Consider the following 24224-nt stretch of genomic DNA (forward strand, 5'->3'; position numbering starts at 1 on the left):
ATTTTATCTATACATTGACAGTTTGACACATGTTGTTGTTCTCTTACCTATGAGAAAGCAGGCTCAAAAATTAATTATCAAAGTTTGCACAAGCAGTAGATGGCAAGGCTGCATTTGACTCTGGGGCTAATTGACTTCTCTCTACCATGTTGTCTTCTGTCTAGAAGAGAAGATGTAAAAGGCAAAGAGTATCTGCAAACATGCTTCTCTCCTCACTTTCATGTTTCTATAATGTGTCCTTCCCTTAGCCAGTCAGCTCATCTGTGACTGGACCTGGCACATAGTGAGCAGGTGCTTCAGAATATAATGACATGCTTCCCTAGGATTAAGTCAGCTCAAAAGTCTCAGTGGGAACCTAGGATTTCCAAGTGCTGCTACTTAGTTATTGAGGGAGCCTGTATCCCCTCTTAAAGTAGTTCCAGTTTGATTTTCTTCCATCCTTAAGAATCCCTCTTGCCTTCATCCTGTCCAGAGGTCACATTGTCCTCATGAGAGGTATACAAGTGAGCTAGGGTTGTGAGATCTGAGCTTTCTGTCTAAGCTTAGGTGAGATAGTAGGAAGCATGATTGCTAAAGAATACTCATCATTATAAGTAATAGTTTCATGGTTTTGTTGAGGGGATCAGAAAAACACCAGGACAGGAATTGGATGTGTGTTTCTCTTTAGAAGTCTTAAAAAATCTGAAGCTTCAGTGTAACAACAGTGAGGTGAAGAAAGCTCACAGTTGCTTGGTGACCAGAATGAGCTAGCATGGCCAACACTGACTATTTTCTCTTGGCTAGAGATTATTTTAAAGTAAGCACTGGGTCTTCATTATGATGTACCTTTTCCTTCTTCACCCTAGGTTCATCTTGATGTATGCCACAGTGCTCTGCACTCAGTATAATTCTGCTCTTACAACTACAATAGTTGGCTGTATTAAGGTAAGTTGAAAAAAAAATACTGGTATCTTTTTGGTATGTGCTTTTTTTGATTATTGATCCTCTAAAATAATAATCTTTTTGTGTTCTTAAGTCCCATAATCCTTATTTCCTGTTCTATCTTATTAGTTTTGATGGGTTGTGTTGCATTTCTAATAGTCCTTAAGAATTCAGGAAGGGCCTGGTCTGCTTGCAGGCAACTTAGCTCTGAGGAGTGCGGGAAAAGGAAAATGTATTATCTTAGAGTAGAGGAAGAAAGAAAATTTAGGCTATTTGTGACAGGGCAGATGAATAGCTTAGTAGTGATAGGCCCATCCCATTAACCGAAGCAAGAACTGCTCTGTTTCACTGAGTTCTGGTGTTCTGTGTGAAGAGGTGCTGGCCAAAAGCTAATCAAGGGTGCTTTTCCTATGACTGAGCCAGACCTTATATGACCTACTTTTAAAAATTGTGTCTGACATTTTCAGTAATGTTGCTTCCTCCTGAACTGTTTTATTTGAGGGAGACTCATTTGTCTTCAGCCAAGAGAGCCAAGTTGACTTGAGTCTTGAGCTAAAGTTCACTGAAGCCTGAGGCCTCTTTCATCTGACTTTGTGATTCTAGCTCTTTAAGATCAAGGAGGTCATGGCATATCTGAATTAGCCAAGTGGGTTTACTTTCTAAAAAAGACAAGACAGAGAGGTAAGTCCATGATCATTTGGGAAGAAGAGGATGGTTACTTTGGTGGCTTCCTTTCTGATGCTTCAATAGTCATCAGTAGAGGTAACATTTTTGCTGACTACTAAGTAAAACATGCCCCCAGTGGAGTGGGGCCCATCCCTGGTGTTCTGCACCCCCAGTGGAATGAGGCCTGCCCAATCTCCTGTTAGAAATCAGATTGGGTTATAATTTCCTAAAGTCTGTAGCTTCAAATCATGAAATTAGAGTGTTTGACATGAATAGATTTCTAAATTAAGCTATAACAAGTCAATTGTGTGAATTCTCCCAGAAAGCTAAAGACAAGGGACTGGGCTGACTGAGATAGTTTTAGCCCCTCAAAATAGCTCTCTGCTGTGTTTTGGTTTTGCATAGTGATGCTTCAAGAGCAAAGTGGATGGCTTGTATCTTTAGAATAAGAGCAGTTAGAACATAGGAGATAGGGCATTTGGTACCATGTTTTAGCTAAGGAGAAGGATGGGGTAGGAAAGCCTATGTTTGGTTTAAATAATTAAATGACTTGCTTGGAATTTTTTAGTGTGTACTTGACTGTTGTGAACATGGGATACACACACAGTGATACCTAATGTGTGTCCATACTTTTCTTTTGGTATACTTTTGATATATTCTTTTGATATAATTAAGTAACCAAGGATTTACTCAGTCCCAAGGGAGCAGATTTATTTCAGACCTTTGAGGGAAAAACTGTATTACCGGATTAATTGCTTTTGCTCCTCACTGCTGCATGGTCTCACTGTTGAAGGAGAGCTAATAGATGGGAGTTAGAATCTACCAAAGCTACAGTGGTGCTTCTTTCATTAACTTTTCTGCTTTTCTTTTACTAGCTTTTCTGCTCAGCTGTTCTTTCAGGAGGCTTTAAGCTTCTTTCTGTTCTTAAGGATCCCAACTTCACAAACCCTCTGTCAGATTCCTCATTTCTCTTTGGTGAGGTGTGATAGGAAAATCACTTAGTATTTCTGGTTAAAAAAGGAATCCCCAGGCCTACTGCAGATAAACTAAATCACAATCTGTAGAGTATAACCTGGAAATCTTCATTTTTAACAAGGTTTCCAGATAATTCTCAGATACACTAAAGTTGGAGAATTACAGTCTTAGTTTTGAGCTCACAGTATACTCTTCTGTGCTTCCTGTAACATTCTGTCTGGGGGAGGTTGGTGTCCTCCTGATAGCAAATGTTGCTTAAGATACCCTAATATATACCTACAACTTTTCTGATTTTGAGCAGCAAGTTGTGCTCTTGGTAGGCCCCCCTCCTTTCTGAAGTTTCCTGGACAGTTTATGCAAATTAATTCACTTTCTCCCTGGATCTTTGTATTCAAAGAGAGGTCCTATTATTTACTTTTTCCAGAATACCTATTGGCCTTGTTTACTATTACAAAATACATATATTTTATCCTTCAATAACAAAATCTGCTCTAGGGCTGGGGCTGTAGATCAGTGGCATAGCGCTTGGTCTGATGCACTGGGTTTGATCCTTAGCACACATAAAAATAAACAAATAAAACAAAGTCCTGATGTCTATCTACAAATACAAGAAAAAAAACAAAAAACCCTGCTGTAAGGTAACTTGCTGTCACTATCCTTAGACCTAGAAGAAGCTGGTGTAATTTTGAATGCTTTCTGAAAGAGCACTCTTATGAAAGTTATTTCGAAGTTTTGTTTTTAGTTTTTGTTTTTTTCACTACTGAAGATTGCACCGATTGCCTTAGCTAGGCAAGCAGTCTACCACCAAGCTATAACCAAGTCCTGGCCTTTAGGCCTGATCCAGGAATGTTGCTACATTGACAGTTTATGGTAGTTTCAAAAGAGAGGGAAGCAGTAACTTATGAATATAAAAGAAGGAATATTTGAAAGGAATTGAATGATAGTTTAAACTTTAGAAAGTCGTTTTCTGCTTTTTTAATCTGAAGATAATTAAAGAGAGCTGGATGTTTATACCTAGGAGTGTCAGAAGTGATTTTAGATATAATACTTCAAAATGACTTCCCATGTGTTATTGAAGATAGCAAGGAAAATTTCTCTAATAATAGTCTTCATGTTGGCAAAGTTCCCATCATCCCCTTTTTCCTTTTTAAAAGAAGAGGAAAGATGTTTGCATGTTAGCATTCTTTCATTCTTTATTCTTTCTCTCATAATCAGTAGTTATCCCAGTCAGAGTAAAAAGCCATCTGTCAGCCATCCCACAAGGCAGGGAAAGTTTGATAATCTTGTTAATGATCTACAAGCATTTACTTCTGGAGAAATAATTTGGGAACAGGTAATGTCATTGACTTCTTACTGGTGTCCTTGTTCATACTACAGTCACTTTAGGGTTAATGGGTTTATGTTGTTACTGTTTGTTTTTGTATTTTAAGGGTATTTAAGGTCACAGCATGGATGAGTTTATATGTACATTTAAAAAACTTGGTTAAACCTATGTAACAATATATCACTTTTTTTCTTTTTAGAATATATTAATAACTTACATTGGAATGGTCTTTGGTGGAGATTATATTTTCACATGGACAAATTTCATTGGCTTAAATATCAGGTAAATAAAAATGTTTAATTAAATATAACCTCATTGACAAATAGGGTTTAGATACTCAAAATAATGTCACAGTAAGCTTGTGTTATTTAATGGCAAATTTATTTACTTATTAAATAATATTTATGGAATGCTTACATTGTGCTAGATATTTAATGTCCCTACATAATGCTTTTTGAGAAAAAGGGAGAAAATAATTTCATATTCTGTGCACATTATTTAGGAAATCTTTTCTGGTAGGTAAACTTCCTTTATTTAGCTTTCAAAGGACAGTTGTTTAATTATACTAGCTGGCAGTGAAGCATTCTCAAAAATTAAGAGCTAAAGAATTCCACTTCTTGGGCTAGGGTTGTGGATCAGTGGTAGAGATTTGCCTTGCACGTGTGAGGCACTGGATTCGATCCTCAGCACCACATATAAATAAATAAAGATATTGTGTCCATCTGTAACTAAAAAAAAAAAAAAAGAATACCAGCCCTATTACAATTGATTTGTATATATCAGTAACTTTCTTTAGATCTTACTTAATCTTTATCAGTTCAGGTATTTATGAAAAATCATTTCTAGTTTTGGCAATTTGAATTTCACGGTTTTAAATGTTAGTTATATGCCTAAAAATTATCACGTTTATATTTGGGACAGACCCCTGTTCTAAAATTAAATTTGTTTAACAGCCTACTTGACATATCTAGCTGACCTGTCCAAAACTGAGCTCCTTTTATTTCCTCCACTTCTCCTCCACCCACTGTCTCTATCATCTTGGTTGTTGGAGATGCTATCCTTCTAGATGCTCAATTCAAAAACTTTGGAGTTATCCTTGACTTTCCTATCTTGTATCCAATGTCCAGTGTGTTAGCAAATTTTGTTGGCTTTATCTTCAGAAAATATCCAGCAAAGGATCACTTCTCACCTTCTGCATTACTTTCATCATCATTTAACCTCAGCATCTCTGGTCTAGATTTTTACCCTAGTGTTAAATACTTGTATGCCTGGTTTGACTCATGAACCTTCCTCTTCCCAGTCAATTCTCAACAGAATAGTCAGTGTAGGCTTATCAAAGGTAATTAGATCATTCTTTCAATTCTCCCAATAACTACCTTAGCTTTCTAAGTCCTTACTAGATCCTGTAAGATCTGTTCTCTCTTTACCTCTCTAACTTTCTTACCTTCTCTCTTACTCCACTTCATCCACTTAAACCTCTTGTTGTTCTCTAGAATGTTGAGCATGCTCTCTCTTTATGGCTGCTGGACTAGATTTTTCTTCTGCCTGGAACATTTGCATGCCTTATTCCTTTATGTCTGTAAATTTTTGCTCAAATGTTACCTTCTCAAGTAAATCCACACTGACCACCTTATTTTAAAGCGCAATGTTCTTTCTTTTAACATCCTTTTACCCTGCCTCTTCTACTTATCTTTTCCAGAGCATCACCATCTAATATCATGTATAATTTGCTTACTTGTATTTACTATTTCTGTCTCCCCTGCTAGAATGTAAGTTCCATGAGGATAGAAATCTCTGCTTTTATTGTTCACTGATGTTTTTTCAAGCTTCTAGTATGAGTCCTGATAGTTGCTTAATGAATAATTGCTTTCTGAATTCTGTATGGATTGGTAAATAAGCACTTTGGGAACTGTAAGGATCTCTAGTAGTATAGGTAATATCTTTTTAACATACAGCAAATTGTTTAATTTCTCTTATCTTTTAGTTCTTAAAATGTAAACCAATGATAATAACTATTCTATCTTCCTGATGAATCAATATGAAAATTAATACTAATATTACTAACAGGTTAATAAATCATTTTTGGCCTTTCCCTGACATGTAATTTGCCACTGTTGTTGTCTGTCTTTTAGAGGAAAAATCATTTGTTATTTGAAGGATCAGGGGTTGGTAGGAAGATTGGTATAGTATATAGATAACTGAAGAATGAATATTTTAAGAGGTTGAGTTTGAGACCTTGATTGGAATTGCATTGATGCTTACCTTCTTTGTGACTTTGAGCAAATTGTTTATCCCTTCTGAGTTTGTTTTCTTATGTGTTGGGAATGAAAATAACTATTTCTTTAGAGGTGTTAGAGTGAAACAATGATAAATGTAAAGTACCCATTCACTCCTTAATATCAGTCTTAATATTTCATGAATATATATGAGGAAGGGTCAGGATGGGGTAAAATGGAGAATCTGTTCTGAGTGTGCCCTGAATTTCATTTTTAAAAATCTGAATTAAAGGATCATGTGACACAAATATAGACCCAACTCAGGGATGAGTTGGTTTTCTTTTTGTCTTCCTTGAAATAAATGATATAATGGCCAAAATGAAGTAAGAACTTCTGTTTCAGATCTCTGCCACTCAAATCTCCTGTAAGATAGAAAGGTTAGGTATCAATATACAAAAAACTATTGTATTTCTATATATTAAACCACCTGAAAAAGAAATTAAGAAAACAATTTTATTTAAAATAGCATCAAGAATAAAATATTTATAAATAAATTTAACCAAGAAAGCAAAATATTTATTACAAACTGAAAGCTATGGTACATTGATAAAAAAAAATCAAAGACTCCCCCAACCCCCCATGCGCTATTGGAAAGACATTGTATATTCTTTATTCAAGACTTAATATTGTTAAAATGCCCATACTACTCAAAGCAGTGCACAGATTTAAGTGCTATTCCCATCAAATCCAAATGGCATTTCTTACAGAATAGAAAAAAGTCCTAAAATTTATACAGAGTATCAAAAGACCCAAGAACAGCCAAAGCTGTCTTGAGAAAGAATAAGATAGAGGTACCACATTTCCTGATTTCAGAATTTATTACTAAGCTGAAGTAATTTAATAAATAGAGTTCTGGCATAAAGCCTTCTGGGCGAACAAAATAGAGAACCCAGAAATTAACCCACATATTTGTGATCAATTGATTTTTGACAAAGATGCCAAGAACGTACAGTGGGGAGAGGATAATGCTTTCAATAAATGGTGTTGGCAAAATTGTATATCCACATGCAAAATAATGAAATCACTCTCTTATCTTACACTATATACAGAAATCAACTCAAATTGGTTTAAAGACTTAAGCATAAGACCTGGAACTGTAAAATCCCTAAAAGAATAAGGACAGTACTTCATGACCTTGGTCTTGAGTTCATGGATCTGGCATCAAAAGCACAGGCAAAAATAGATAATTGGGACTACATTAAATAAAAAAGCTTTGGCACAGTAAAGGAGACAGCAGAGGGATAAAGCTACCCACAGAATGGGACAAAAGACTTAGCAAACCATGTAGCTGATAAAGGGTTAATTTCCAAAATACTTAAGAAATCCACATAACTCAATAGCAAAAACATAACCTGATTAAAAATTGGGCAAAGACAGTCTTCAAAGAAGACATACAAATGATTGGCAGGTATAGGAAAAAGTGCTTAACATCACCAATATCAGAGAAACACAGATCAAAACTACAGTGTAGTACCATCTCATACCTTTAAGAATGGCTACTATCAAAAAACAAAAGACTAGTGTTAGCAGTAGTGTGGAGAAATTGGAATCCACAGAATATGGGTGGAAATGTTCAGTTGCCATGGAAAACAGTATGGAGGATCCTCAAAACATTAAAAGTAGAAATGCCATATGACCTAGCACTTCCACTCCTGGGCATACATCCACACGAATTGAAATCAGGATCTCATAGAAAAATTATTCATAGTAGCTAAGATATGGAAACAACCCAAATTTTCTCTGATACATAGATTTTAAAAATGTGAAATGAAATAGTATTCAGCCTTAAACCAAGAAAATTCTATCATTTCCATTATCCTGGATGGACCTGAAAGACATCATGCTCAGTGAAATAAGTCAGTCATGGAAGGACAAATAATGCATGACTCCACTTGTTTGACTGTTTTTACAGAAACAGAAAATAGGATGATGGTTGTCAGGAAATGTGAGGAGGGAGAATGAGGAGGAGATGTTCAGTGGGTATGAAGTTATTACAATATATAAATCATAGATATGTATTGACATTGTAGTACCTATATTAATGTAGTGTTGGACACTTAAAATTTTATTAAGAGGGAAGATCTCATGTTCAGTATTCTTACTACAAAAAGAAAATAAAAAGGCAAAGGCACACAGGGCACTTTTAGAACTGATGGAGATGTTCACTACCTTGATTTTGGTGACAGTATCAGAGGTGTATGTATATCATAAATTTGTATTCATTAAATGTATGTAGGTTTTATATATATAAAGCTACAAAATAAATAATTGAAAGATGTAGGCATTTATGTATCACTCACACCTCAGTAAAACTATTAAATAAATAAATAGCATATAGTTTTTTAATGTATTAATCATATCTCAATAAAGCTATAAAGTAAAGAAGTAAATAAATAAAAGTTAGGTTATCTTTTTTCACATTTCAGGTTATTTAAAGAAAACCTCCTGGGTATCTGAAAGTGTTGAAATATTATAACATGAATCTTCTAATATGTATCAAAAGGAACATCTTGAAAATTGTTCTAGTGGAGTTATTGTAACAGGTAGTTCTGGTTAATTATATAGTCTTGGTTCAAGTTTTTTAAGTGGTACCATTTTATTAGACTATATGACAATGATGTCAATGGTATTCTTGACATTTTTAGTAATTTCTAATTGCTTTCACATTTCATTTGTAATAAATTTTAAAGTTCCATATCTCTCTTTAATCCCCATTTTATTACAAGGCTAGGGAGATATATAATATGCTTTATTCAGCCAATTAGCACTCAAATTCTTTGCAGAGTTGGCATTTTAATTTAGGTATCCTGATTCCTATTTAAATATTTCCATTATAATGTGTTCATTAGCTTTTGGCAAGGAAAGTATATTATCTAATATATCCCCACTTTTTCTCTTCAAAATGAAAATTATGACTTCATTGCTTACCTTTCTTTTAGTTTTCTTCCACTAGTCAGTAAGCAGAATCAGAGATTGTAGATACTTTTTTCATATTTAATATATAAACCAAACTTAACAGCCAGGCATAGTGGGGCACACTTGTAATCTCAACAACTCAGGAGGCTGAGACAGGAGAATTGCAAGTTCAAAGCCAGCCTCTGTAATTTAGCGAGACCCTGTCCCTCTCACCCCCACCAAAAAGGGGCTGTGGATGTGGTTCAGTGGTAAGTGCCCCAGGGCTCAGTCTTCAGTGCCCAAAATAAACAAACAAATCCCATTTTTACAGGAGCTACTTATTAGATTTCACTTTGTTTGAAAATGATGTCAGTTAATATTGACAGACTATGCTTTGAAGAAAATCACTAATAGAACTGTATTCTTAAAATAACCTATGATTACACTTGGACATATCTTGCTCCCCTGCACCCTTCCTAGTATTTTTGCTGTTTTAAGAAAAGTTTTTGAAGAGTCTTCTCTGGTATGATTCAGGTGCTAGAGATAGGAGGCTTAGTATCTTTTCAGGCTTAATCCAATGTTGATTCTGTGATTTAGGGAGGGTTTTTGTTATGGGTAGTGGTGGTGGTGTTTTTTTTTTTTTCCCTGATCTGAGCTATATTGAGATTCCTGTTTCCAATTCTCCTAAAGTCCTTTTTCCAAGTGACAGGATATGAGGGCTCTGCCAAGCCTCAAAAAAAAAAAAAAAAAAAAAAAAAAAAAAAAGCAGAGAGGATGGGGAATGAGTAGAATGAAGAGGGAACATGTTTCTGTACTCCATCCAAGTCTGGGCCACGGCCTGTGACTTAGGCTTGAATAGTAGAGGATAGGAAAGGTAGCAGAATACAACAGTTACTAATAGGGCAGTATGTAAAAATGTGGATGTGTAACCGATGTGATTCTGCAATCTGTATTTGGGGTAAAAATGGGAGTTCATAACCCACTTGAATCTAATGTATGAAATATGATATGTCAAGAGCTTTGTAATGTTGTGAACAACCAATAAAAAAAAAAAAAAGAATAATGCTGCCTTTCCAGAGAACATTCATCCTCACAGCTTCGCATTCTTACACTGTCTGGAACTCACCTTTTCTTATGATTCTTTTTCTGCCATTAAAAAATTATAATATATGATTAAATATAGCAAAAGTGTACTGTACTGGGTTTTGACAAATGTATACTCTCCTATAACCACCACCACAATCAAGAAACAAAACAATTTATTGCCCTCCAAAATCTCCTCTTGCCCTTTTTCATTTAGCCCCTCCCACTCCCCTGAGATCCCAGTGAAGGTGTTTTCTGTCTGTACAGTTTCCACAATGTTATGTAAATGATATGTTTGTAGCTTTTTTTTTTTTTAATTTTAAATACTGGAGATTGAACTCAGGCATGTTTGACTACTGAGCCACATCCCCAGTCCTGTTTTTTGTTTTTATTTAGAGACATGGTCACACTGAATTGCTTAGAGCCTAGCTTTTGCCGAGGCTGGCTTTTGAACTCCTGAGCTGCTCTTTCACATGTATTGCTCTTTTAGCTAGTGTACTGCACATAAGTTTCCTTTTTTTTTTCTTTTTAAGTTATAGATGGGCACAATAACTTTATTTTTATTTATTTATTTTTATGTGGTGCTGAGGATAGAACCCAGGGTTTCAAACGTGCGAGCCAAGCGCTCTACCACTGAGCTACTGCTGCAGCTCTCCATCTATGTTTTTGCATGTATCATTTTTATTGCTGAGTACTGTCCTATTGAATGGAAATTCCACTTTATCCTTTCAACATTTGAAAGACACTGGGCTGTTTGCAGTTTTTAGCTATTATATGTTAGTTGCTATAGACATTTACTTAGAAAGGTGTGTATATAAGTTTTAATTTTAATGGGATAAATGCTTAGGAGCAAAATTTCAGGGTTGTAGTGTAAATATGTTTAACTTTATAAGAAATTCCCAAACTGTTTTCCAAGTGGCAGAGCCATTTTGCACAGCCTCCAGCAATGTATTAGAGTCCCAGCTGCTCCTGTGTTGATCTTTGAGATTATCCGCAGGGTTTTGTTGTTGTTGTTGTTGTTGTTCAGTTTTTTTAATTTTAACAATTATAATAGGCCTGTAAGGGTATCTCTTTATGATTTTAATTATTTCCCTAATGACTGATGTTGCTGAGTATCATTTCATGTGCTAATTTGCAGTCTGTATATATTCTTTGGTAAAATGATATTTTCCCCATTTCCAAAATTTGGTATATATTTTTTCTTCTTAAGTTTTTAGAGTTCTGTGTGTATTGTAGTTACAAATCCTTTATCAAATATATGATTTGCAAAGATTTTTTCCCAGTTTGGGGCTTTTCATTAACAGTCTTTTTTGACAAACAAAATTACAGAATTTAGATAAAGTCCCAGTTTGTCAATGGCCCTGTGAGATAGGTACTGTAACTTCCGTTTCACAGAGAAACTAGGAAATTTACCCTGTATTACCCAGCTGTTAAGAGATTTGTCCATGAGTCTTCTGGGTCTTCATTGTTAACCTCAATATTGTTAGTAAATAGTAGATAGATGAATGAATTAATATTATTTTCATATCCCTTCATAATGTGAACCACATTAGTTATGTGCTCTTAAACCAGGTACCTTTTGTGTAACAAAAACCAATTTACTGTCTCCACAGTCTCTGGATGGGACATGGTGCAGCTCAGAATACAGCTGTAGAGTTGCTTCCCAGGACTTTGGTCTACTACTGAGCTTAGCGTTCTCATTTTGGACTCTTTTGCCTGTTTCTTTAGAAGTCTGTGTGGCTTCTTAGTGCTAGGTCTTTTCTTCTTGAATAATTCCATACTTATAGTCTGTTCTGGTTTCAGCCTTCTCCTGAAGAGCTTCTTCATAAGTTCTTCTTTCCTCAGTGGCTTGCTCATTTGGAAATAGAAAAGGATTTGTTTTGTGTCATCAGTTAGTTGCTGCAGATGTAACACTTACCAGTCTTCTCACTGGAAGACCTTGTACTTTTGAGTAGGTGATAGGGAGGAAAGCTAACTCCTTAGTTAATGTTAAGTTCATAACAGAATAGAGTTGAATTGATATGTAGCAAACAAAAAAAAATTCTTGTGTTTTGTTGCTCATACTGCCACTACCTATCTATGATTCAGTTTTCATGATGTCAGTTTTCCCATCTCTAAAATGTGGGGCTTGAGCTAGACTTGTCTTTCTTAGTTCTGCCACTCAGCTTCTTTGAGTGAGTCCCCAGGATATTCTGAGGGAGGTGTGTTAGGTGGTCAGGAGGTCTGAGGTTCTTTTGCAAGAGATTCAGGAATTTGAAGGAAGTTTGTCTACATGTGGAAAACACATAGCATGTATTCTTGTAGTTCTGATGGGGGTCTTTCACCCATATTTATGGGTTTTTAAGAGTAAAGAAAGAAGAACACAGAAGCAAGGAAGAAAATAATGGAAATACTTTTGTCTCAAGATGTCGAAAGAGCAAAAAAAGGACTGTTCCTGAAAGTCTAAGAAACTTCTTCCAAAACACCCAAACAGAAGGAATTGATAGGAAACAAGTATTCAGACTTTTTTTTTCCTTGACTTTTCTGTAGTGCAGTCTTCCACGAACTTGTGTATACACATGGAACCTTAATAGAGTTCTGATCTGAAAGAGAGCATTTGCCCGACTCTTACCAGTTAATAAAGAAAATAATATCCTTATCAAGGGCTGTGAAACATCACAACAGGGTTTGCAAATATTTTTGGCTTTTAAAAAATTTATTCCTGGGCAAACTTCAAAAACTCCTAGGCAGATGGAATGGTTCCTATTCTGGCCAGACTTCTGTAATGAAAGCACTTTTATTTTTAAAGTCTGTGCAAAGATCAACAGTTATTTTAGTATAGAAATGATATTACTAGGCACCTGGGAAGACAACAGGGAATTATTACTATTTGTTGAGCACCTGGTATATGACAGCCCCCTTTTCATTTCATGAACTCATCCCCTACTTCACATCAGAATGAAACTGGGGCTCAGAGAGGTGTAATAACTTGCCTGAGGTCATGGAGCTACTATAGTAAGAAGCAGAGGGGACACAAGATGAGGGTTTATAACGGCTCCTCTGGATTTCAGACATTTCTGAAGTCTTGCTTACCTCCTGCCTTACTACTGCTCTTTTCTCTCTCTCTTGGCAGGCAGGGTAAAAGTCAGCTGTGAACCCATTCTGTACTTATGTTAAAGGAAGTGATTGCTTAGTGCATGGCAAAACCAAAGATGAATTTCATTTTGGGAGTTTGTAATCTACCCAGGAACCCACTGTTTATCAGCACATGCTGGGTAGATGCCTCCCACACAATCAGACATTCTTTTAGGCAATGAGAATAGCGCTACACTAAAAACAAATTAAAATTTTTGCCCTCATAGAGTTTTCCTTCTAAAGGTGGAGACAAAATAAAGATAAATGAGTGAAATACATGCTTGGTTAGTTGGAGATAAATAATAATAAAGAAAAATAAAGGGAGGAAATGGGTTAAGGAAATTTTTGGGAGTGGGGAGCACCTACTGAGAAAACTAGATTTCATGTAAAGACTAAAGGAATTGAGGTAATGAACCATGCTGATTCTGAATGGAAGAGTAAGTGAAAAGACCCTGAAATGGGAATGTTCCTGGAATATTCTAGAAACAAGGAGACTAATGTGGCTGGCGTGGAATGAGTAAAAGGAGATGGGACCATGAGAACCATGAGTTAGACGAGTAGATTAGGGCGGACCTTTTTAGTCATTACAAAATGATTTTTGATAGATAGATGTTGGAGAAGTTTGAACAAGTGATATGATCTGACTTAGTTTTAGCCACTATGTTGAGATTACCCTGAAGGAGTAGGAGAAATGTGGAATAATTATGTTAATTGGCAATAACTTTCATTTATATAGGGATCATACTGCATTTATGGTAACATTAAGCACTTACGTGGCATTGACAGCAGTAACCACTTTTTGTACAATCTCTCCAAAAAGCTTTCATAACTATCATCACATTAAATGTCACAGAATAGCTGGCATCAGTAATACAGATTGTGTGGTCTCAGAAAATAAAATCATACAAAGCTGCTTGGAAAATGTCATAGAAGAAAGGATATTTGATGAGAAGGCAGGATTAAGAGATATGGAAAGAGAAGGATGGGTATTCCATTTCTTAAATACTGGCTGAACAAAATAAAGCATGGAGCTGGAAAAGCAGGTGTGGGGTAGGGTGGGCAGTAGGCATACCAGTGTGGCTTGACTGAGACTGGTTTCCAAAAGGTAATTTTGTAAAAGTAGATTGGCACCCAAGTATGAGAGACCACAAATGTCTCCTAACAGGAAGAATGAGCTCCTAAATAGGAAGACATTCTGAGAGTTATTAATAATAAACTGTGGATAATAGGTGGTTGAGGCTTGGCTGTTTGTAGTACAGTTAAGGCCTTGTCAGGATGACCCAAAACAGGAAGGCCCTGTTATACTTGGGACTCCTCCCTGATGTTGTGAGTGGGTGAGTGCCAAGCTGTACAAAGAAGCAGCAGATATCAGAACTTCTGTCTTCTTTTTGACCTTTGGTAGTGTTGGCCCCTGATATATCTTAGCATTTGACATTTTTTGTGTGTGAGGGGGTGGGAACCGGGTATTGAACTCAGGGGCACTTGACCACATCCATACTCCTATTTTGTATTTTATTTAGAGACAGGGTCTCACTGAATTGCTTAGCGCCTCACTGTTGCTGAGGCAGTCTTTGAACTTGCGATCTTTCTGCCTCAGCCTCCCAAGCTGCTGGGATTAAAAGGTGTGCGCCACTGCACCAGGCCTAGCATTTGTCTTTTACCCTTGTTGGATGGCTACTGTATGCCTTTTGAAATGATTTATTGTCTCATATATAATTTAAGTGTAAAATTTAATGCATTAGTTATGTATTAACTGATTAATTGCATATTATATAATAAGTAAAATACTAATTCTATTAATAATTATATTAACAATTTGATGTTAGTCCTGCAAGGATGTTTTTTATTTTTATTTATTTATTTATTTTTTGGTACTAGGGATTGACCCCAGAGGCACTTAAACACTGAGTTGCATCTCCAGCCCCTTTTATTTTTTATTTTTGTTCTCGCCAAGTTGCTTAGGGCCTCGCCAAGTTGCTGAGGCTGGCTTTGAATTCTCCTGCCTTCAGTCTCCTGAGCTGCTGGGATTGCAGGCATGCTCACTGTACCCGGCCTACAAGAGTGTTATTATAATCTTCATTTCACAGATGAAGGAAGTAAGGCTCTGAGGAGTTAAATAATTTGCAGAATGTTACAGCTTTATAGCAGCAGAGGCCATAGTTAGATGCTTTTTACTCAACTTTTGTGTTTCTTCTGTTTCTATTCAGTTTTGAAAGCTCTGAATGGTGATAAAAGAGCGCAACAATGCAACTCTGCTTTGTTTAGCTGATGAGAAGGAAGATAGGAAGGGGCTCCTCACAGTGCTGTATGGACATTGAGATGGGATCCCTGGTCACTGTAGGAACGTGATTTCTAGACACCCAGTTTCATTTATATGGCAGAAATTGTGTTTCTTAGAAATAGCAGGAATCAAACCTTTTGGTTCCTAGATTTTGATGTGGCTTGGCATGTTTTATACGTAGAAGGCAAGGCTTAATCTAGGAGGCAGAGCCATCTGCCTAGACACATTAACAAGCATGTTAGTGGTTAAGATGAGATGAAGAAAAGCTTGGACTTCAGTCTTGTTATCTGGCTATGGGGTTGGTCCATTGAAGACATTTTTACTATACATTATTTGTATAACAGACATCTTAACTATTGAAAGCTAGTATTTTCATGACTCAGTCTAGAAGAGATAGGATGTTTGCATTGCTTTGAAAGATCAGAAGTAGATTAGAATAAATGATGTAGAGTCATCATATTTAATAGATTCAGAGCAGATAAAGCCAACTCGGCACTACGCAGTCAGACTCACAGTGTTCTGATTAGACCCCTGTTTATAGGAAATTGTAGCTTTGTCTTTTTTCTTCCAAGCATCTCCCAGCTGTTTCTGCCACAGCAGCTTGGTAGGTCTGTGGTTTGAATATTATGCAGGTGGAAAATGGCTTGGATTTCAAAAAAGATTTGTAGTGATTGTACCTTATTTTTAACATGAATTTTTTAAAAATCTTGTTGATCAGTTCTGAGGTTTTTTTAATTTAATGAATATTTAAGAAGGTCTAACATATAAATTCTACTGATAGTTCTCAACACTGAAGTGAACATTTAAGGAGCCAATAGAAAATGAATTGGCAATAGTAGAAGATTGTGATTTAGACTTTGGTAGCGATTCAGATACAGGTTCCCACCCCACCTAATATCTAGGTTTTCCCCTATCTTCTTTTGCCTCTTCTTCCATCTCTTTCTCCCCAATGCTACTGGAGAGCAATTTAAAATTCCGTTGCAAAATATTAATTCATTGCTGCTTGACACATAATATACTTATTGATGAGTATTTAGTCCTCTTCAAGTGATTCATGAATTTCTGTTTCTGTAAATGTAAATATTTGGTAATAATCAAGTCAGGAATAAAGATGAAATAAGAAATCTTTTGTTGCGGGCATAGTGGCACACACCTGTAATCCCAGTGCTTTTGGGAGGCAGAGACAGTAGGATCGCAAGTTCAAAGCCAGCTGCAGCAACTTAAGTGAGACCCTGTCTCAAAAAAATTGGAATTGGGGATGTGGCTCAGTGGTTAAGCACCCCTCGGTTAAATTCCTGGTACTAAAAAAAAAAAAAAAAAATCTATTGTTATTGCCTCAAGTTGGAATTTGTGAAAATTGAATAGACAACTGTTCTTTGTTCTTTGAGCTTCAGAGTTAGGACCAGTAGGTTCTGTGCTTTGATTTTGCTCTGGTTATTTGAATAACTATATGGCACAATGTGACTCTCCTTTTGCATCTTGCCAAGTCTCCTTGATGGACTGAATGCTTGTGTTCCTCCAAAATTCATGTTTCAGTTGTAACTCTCAAGGTGATGGTATTAGGAGTGAGGCCTTGGGGTGACTGGGTCATGGAGTTGGAGCTCTCTTAAATGAGATTCCTTAAAGACCCACCCCACTTCCTGTATTCAAGGACAAGGTAAGAAGGCACCATCTGACCCAGGAAGATGTTCCTCACCAAATACAGAATTTGCCTTGATGTTGGTTTTTCTAGCCTCTAGAATTATGCTAAGCAAATTTCTTTGTAAGCCATCTAGTTTAGTTTATAGTTGTGCTTCCCTGTACTATACACACACACCTCCCGCCATGCTGGAGATCAGGGACTTACTTGCATGTGCCAGACACACTCTACCACTGAGCCACATGGCCTGGCCATTTATTTGTTTAATAAGAGCTTGAATGGACTATCTTTTTGTTTGTTTGTTTGGTGTTTTTTTTTTTTTTTTTGGTAGTGAGAATTGAACCCAGGGAAGCTTAACCTCTGAGCCACATCCCCAGCACTTTTTAAAATTTTACTTAAAGACAGGATCTCACTGAATTGCTAAGTGCCTGGCTAAGTTTCTGGGGCTAGGGAACTCATGATATTCCTGCCTCTGTCTCCCGAGCCGCTGGGAGCCGCTGGGAGCCGCTGGGAGCTGCTGGGGTGGACTATCTTTTGTTAACAATACATTTCCTCTCTGATCTATGTTAGGGCTGGCAGGGAAGGTGGGAGAAAAAGAGGATGCTATTTCCTGATTGCTTTCTGTGTCAGAAGTAGGTTTAGGGGCTGGGGATGTGGCTCAAGCGGTGGCGCACCACATACAAAAGGAAGATGTTGTGTACGCCAAAAATTAAGAAATAAATATTAAAAAATTCTCTCTCTCTCTCTCTCTCTCTCTCTCTCTCTCTCTTTAAAAAAAAAAAAAAAGAAGTAGGTTTAGATTCTTTATGGGTTTAATCCTATTTAATCCTCAAACTAGCCTAGATCGATAATAGCATTCTTACTAGATTAATACAGGAATGGAATCTCAGATTAATTTTTCCAGGGTCCCAGAGCTAGTAGGATTTGAACTAAGACCTAACCCTAGAGTCCACGTTTTTTTTCTCATTATGCTGACTGTGCTACTAGAATAGGGTCTGGGAGCATGAATAAGACTGGGCTGGAATAAATTTCAGGACATTCTTAAGAACAAGTAAGTGCAATATCAGTGGATAGGAGCCATCAAGTAGGCAGCGACTACAGTGGAGAAGGATTGACCTGGGCTTTATTCTGGTCCATCATTAGATGGTTTGTGATGTTGAGCAAGCTTCTTATGACTTTAGGATTCAGTTTCCTCATCTATATAATAGGTACTTTGCAGGGATATTATACCTTGGAGGAATATTGCAACAGCAGGGAATGAATATAAAATGTGTGACACATAATAGACTTTAATAATTAGTAACAATTTGATTTATTACTGTGTGCTGTTAGGCTCAGATGAGAAACAGTGAGAAACTGATTGGGAAGGTTGGCTTGGAGAAGACTTTGTGTATGACTGGTTGACGTTTTTCAGAGAATGGATAGTTTTATGTAAGCATGTGCAGTAAAATGCCAGTGCCTCATTTCCTTCCTATGGGAGCAGGAGACAGGCTCTCTCACTGTGAGTAGCTGGCCTGGGGCTGGGATGTCAAAGCTCAGAGGAAAAGAGAATGATTTTCAAATCAGCAGCATGTTTATGAACCTTGTGGTCAGGCAGAAGATGAGGGCCAAACCCATGGCAGAAAAATCTGAAAGCAGATCCCAGCCCAGACACCCAGCTGGCTGGAGATTTAAGAGAACCCTGGGTAGCAGCCCTTATTGAAGAGCAGGACAGGGCAGGCTGGAAATGCTGATCTTTGGGCTCTTTCTGCTTGCTTTTAGCTTAGTGATCGGTAAAGGAGGTTATAGATCCTGAGTGGATTTGAGGTCCTCACAGAAAATTTATAGAATAATCACTATCCTCAAAGAGTGAACCTGGAGTGGGGGGTATAGCTCAGTGATAGAGCATTTGCCTAGCATATGCAAGGCCCTAGATTAGATAAACCAAAGAGTGAATCCTTCTGATGGACAGACGGTGTACCAGGAACTGTCACAGGCTGAGGGCTAAGGTGAGAAGTTTGCTACTGTGAACTTGTTTTAGCAGGAAAAAAAGAAAAATCACTCTAATTTCACCATCCAGATGTAACCACTATTCTTGGTGTGTTCCTTCCAGACTTTCTGCTCCAATGCAGATTGTGCATATACTCATGCTCATTGAAATAAAATAGGATCAATGTTTTATAGAATTCTTTCTCACTTAAGATGTCATTGCCTGTTTTTATTTTAGGTAATTTTAATGGCATAGTGTTTGATTATATGAATTTATGTAATTTCCCACTGTGGAACACTTATTTTTTATCTTTTTTTTTTTTTTTTTTGCTGTTATAAATATTCTTTCCTTCATCTTTTTTCCCCTTCCTCCTTGCCTCATGGTGGTTTTCTGTTTTGCAGTATTGCTGGGAGCCTGGTGTACTCGTACATCACTTTCACTGAGGAGCAGCTGAGCAAACAGTCAGAGGCCAGTAACAAGCTGGACATGAAGGGGAAAGGAGCAGTGTGACCAGAGGACTGCTCCAACTGCATGTGCCCAAGTTTCTGATCAACTCAGAACTCTGGCAGATGCCAAGATGATTACGAGAAAATGCCATTCCTTTTGCACTTGTACAATCCAAGGATTGATTGCTGCCTTTTGAAATTTTATGAGAGAAACTTATAATTGACTCTATTTTAAATATATTGTTTGAATTAATTTATATCAAACTGGAAAATGTACTGGGCTTTTTAATTTATTTTTCTTCTGTTCTGACAGTGAAACATCAGTGTTTTGAAAATATTTTATTCCATAGTTTGATATCCAGGGGTCCCTGAGAGCTGCATATATAATGTGCTCCTACTGGAGCCTTATCATTCAAATCATTGCTGTGTCTGGAGTAGTTTGATCTTTCTTTTGCCAGAAATGCAGCCGATCTGAAATTTCTTTGAATTTTATTTCTTATTGATTGCATTGTCTTCATAAATATCATATTTGCCAAAGATAGCAACTTTGGTACTAAAAAAAATACATGGTGTTTTGGAATGTATTGTTTTCCATGTTCACTTTCTTGAGAACTGATGGGATGAGCAGAGTGATTCCTTTAAAATGTTGTTCCCTCTCTGTTATGTAGAATGGGATAATGAAGGGATGGAGGAAGTAGGCATTGTACTCTTTACTCATCTATTTGACTCATTCATTCATCCAACTACAATGTACTGAGTGTATGTATCAGGCATTGTGCTAAGTGCTGGACACCATTTGGGGAAGTAATTGGAAGATCTCCTTCCTGCCTTAGTGACTAAAGGGTAAGATGGAGAATTTAGTTCTTAGATCATTCGGAAGATTTTGGGACTATGAGTAAGTTGTTTCAGCTCTCAGAAACTGCAGATGTGTAAATGGGGTTAAAACACCTGCCCTACCTATCCTACACAGTGTGAGTCCAAATGCTGCAATGTGACATTGAGGTGAAAAGCTGCATTTTGTAAACCAGCTCAGCTCAGGACTGACCCCTTGTCTACAAGGATGGCAGACAGGCAAGGTGATCACCACCTCTTTCCCTATGCCTGCCGCCTCTGAGTTTAGTTTCTCTATTTACTTCTCAGATCAGTATGATGAGGTCCCACATTTGTGAATGATTGGTTTGAGAGGAAAAGCTGGTTGGGATTTTTGTATTGTCAGGGCTGGACCTTTCTTTGGCAGTGTCAGCGTTCCTTCCTTTTTAAATGGCATGAACGTACCTCTCCTTGGGTCTACCCACCTAGATGCTCTGTCTGCTGCATCCTGGGACAGGACCTGTGAAGGAACATTGCCTGAATTGCCTCGTGGGGAAGTGTTAAACACAGTTCCATGGCTTGGCTCAGAGACATCCATTGACTGGAGATGAGTGTGTTTGTCAGGCTGGTTGTACAGTCTATACCAGAAGCTGGTACCTTTGCCCTACTGTACACACTAGTTTCTGTTTGAGTTTGGAAACTACTGGGCTCTGTTGACCTAAAACTATTAATATTTTGGTGTCTCAACAGGAGACTAGGAAAATTTTGATTTTTTTCTTTCTATTTGTAAAATTATATTGAACCCACACCATAGGCTTTTTTCCAGGATCATCTGAACTAAAAAAATTCTAGTGCAAGAATATCGTGTCTTATTTATCTCTATTTTACTAATTAGACAAACAGGAATCAGAGAAAATAGATGACTTGTTTATAAATCAAACTCCACGTTTTTTCCATTAAACCATGCTCCAATTGATTTAACAGTCTTTCCGTAAGGAAACAGGGATGCCAACTGAGTTAGCTTGAATTCTTTCAAAGAGGCAAGTGCTTGACTGAATTTGGTGTCAGAAAGAAATGGACTTTGCAAATTAGGGAGAGGGACAGGGTACCCTCTATCATGGAGCCTTTATTCAACCTCCAGGCTGATCTCAGTTGATATGTAGTTTAGGCTATGAATGTTGCCTGTGACTGCCTGGTTTTGCTTGGATGCATTAGCTTAGCTAGAGATAATTTGAATAATTCTGTTCCTTCTGTCAGCCACATGAAGGAGGTAACTTTGTTATTAGAAAGCCCTTTGGATATGTCAAGACTAGAACTCCTCCAGGGATTGAACTGCTTCTTGAGGATCAGGTTCCCTTAGAAGTCTGTCTCTCTTCCAGGTTAATTTGAGAAAATCATGTATAAGTAGAGCTCATGGAATGCACTATACCTCAGAGCCCCTGTCTGTGTTGAACCTTCTGACTGACAGGAGCAGGTACAGCATCTTACAGCTTCTGCTCTGTCTGTGTTCTGATTCTGAGAGACCTCCTTCAGCTATTGCCACCATTTCAAGATAAGACAGAGTGACATGGGTAAGTTTGAGATTGAATAGAGTGGCTGGCCACTTTTTGGAGGTTGTGGTTTTCTGGTATAATACAGTGTAGACATTTGCTCAATAATCTGGTGTCTCTCAGAATATCTGGATTTTGTTCCAAGGTTGATGAGCAAAAATGCTTTGACCTATTAACTCCCTTCTGAAAGGAAAAGAGGCAGTATAGAGTTAAATCCTTAGTTTGCCCACTAAGACAGATGAACTATGTTGAGAATTCTGAAAGGAGCTAATGGCTCCTCTCCTTGAGTTAATGAAGGTGAAGTCCTCTGGCCAATCTGCTTGTAGTAAATGTGACATAGATTAGAATAATCCTGGTTGCCTAGACTGCACATTGCTACCATGTCACTTAATTTTAATTGCTGCATGTGGCTGTCAACTATGAGTTAGTCGTTTGTAACATCCAACTTGCATTTAGATTAAAAAAAAATGCATTGGCAAATTTTCTGTAATCCTATCATATCAGAAATCCATGGGAGATTTCAGTCGATAAAGCTGAGGTAGGTTCTTCACCCAAATAATGGAATTTCACATTTGATTGGCTTGGAAGAGTACCTAGGGCTTTGGGGCTGCCTTTGCTTTTTTTTAATCTTGGGCTTGTTCAGTGGGTGAATATTTGATTAAAAGCTGTTGTATATCAAGCATTTTGCTAAGCGTGGGGGAATGGATGAATAGGACATGGGTCTCGCTGTCAAGGAGTATACAATTCTTTAGCTGAAGGTGGTGGCCTGGACCCAAATTGAGAGGGGAAACAGATAAAAGGAGTCAATGATTTGTGAACTAGAGCTGCATGCACAGTTACCAGGTCACTGTACTATGGTGCCCTTCCCATAGAGGAAAGCAACTTTTTAATCTGAGAGGTCTTTTGTAACTCAAATCAGTCTTCTAAGTTTGAGATAAGACACGACTTTGAGAATTCTGTGCATAGCCTGGGTTCTTCCTCCTCAGCTGCTAATGTTCTTGCTTCCCCATAATTATGTAGTACTGTTTCCTCCTAACGAAAAAGGCTGTAATTGATTTTTCCCTCCCTGAGGAAAAATATTTATAATAAATGAGATAATAAATATGAAATAACTTAATGCAGTGTCTAGTACCTATTAGGCACATAGAAAATGTGGCTACTGTCCCTATTTCATGGTGGGATTGTAGGCAAAACAAGGTTCTTAATTTGTGCTCCTTAAATGAAAGAGGCCTAGACAATGTATTTCCTGACCTTGGAATGTTTAGTTACCTATTTCTGTTCACTGTCTTTTCTTTTTTAAATAGCTGCTTAATATAATTGTAACCATTGTGTGATGCAGGTGATTCTGTTTAAAAAAAAAAAAGTTACTTTCATAGTATGATGGTAAATTTCAAAAAAGGAAAGCTATTTTCTATATCAGAGGAAGATCATTACATTTCATAATGGTAATTCAGTTAAAACTTCCTCAGTTTGTCACTTAACTCTACGGCCAGACCGTCTTCCTTCCTTCTCAGAATGAATGCCCTTGACTGTGTGCTGCCTCTGCTCCCAGGCATGAGCTGTTGGCATATGTGCGTCCCTGGCGCTCGTACCTCTGTTTTCTAAACCCGTCTTCCAGTTTTTAGTGTCAGGATGCTTTGGTGTTTGTTTTGATGTCATTGTTTGTGTGTTTTGTTTTTTAGCTTTGTTTATAATTAAAAATACTTTTTAAAAAGAAATCTACTGGCTAGATTTATTGTTTCAGAAAACTGTTTTTAGAAATTATTTTGTTCACAAATATTTTCTTTCTCATGCTGATGATCAACTGATTTTTGTCTACAAATGTTAGCCTTTCATAATATTTTTTCAATATAGATTCTATTGACTGATTTATTTAGTGTTTTTAAAAGGTACTGAGGATTGAGTTATGTAAATCAGGTGACATAAACATGAAAATTATGTACCTAAATATTTTTGTAATGGTGTCAAATAAATACTTTTTCCTGAAAACATGCATTAAGATTTCTTTCTAAATGTGTACAGAGGATAATCAAGAGCCAGAAATTTACTCATATTTAAGAGGATAGCATCCAGTTAGTTGATTGAGACTAGTAACAGGAAAAATAATTTTCTCCCTACTAATGCTTTGAAAAATTATACATATTATTAAATATCCAGTGTCTTTAATAACTGTGGTGAATTTGAAGAAATGATAACCTGCTTTCAGGATATTTCATGTACATAATCAGGTTTCTTAGCCTCTGAGCAGCTTTATTAATTAATAACTCTCAAATAA

At 37.0% G+C, this 24224-nt stretch overlaps 1 protein-coding gene across 1 annotated transcript in view; it reads left to right on the forward strand.

Annotated features, from left to right (window-relative positions):
- The window catches only part of SLC35D1 (solute carrier family 35 member D1), a 47231-nt gene extending 23305 nt beyond the window's left edge, over positions 1-23926 (forward strand). The window contains exons 10-12 of the mRNA XM_081306583.1: positions 846-924; positions 4086-4168; positions 19545-23926. Of these exons, the coding sequence (XP_081162709.1) occupies positions 846-924; positions 4086-4168; positions 19545-19653 (271 nt within the window). The 3' untranslated portion in view covers positions 19654-23926. The remainder of the gene's footprint in view (positions 1-845; positions 925-4085; positions 4169-19544) is intronic.
- The last annotated feature ends 298 nt before the right edge of the window (positions 23927-24224 follow it).

Source organism: Spermophilus citellus, assembly GCF_964194105.1.
Source record: "Spermophilus citellus genome assembly, chromosome: 9".
Taxonomy (NCBI): Eukaryota; Metazoa; Chordata; class Mammalia; order Rodentia; family Sciuridae; genus Spermophilus; species Spermophilus citellus.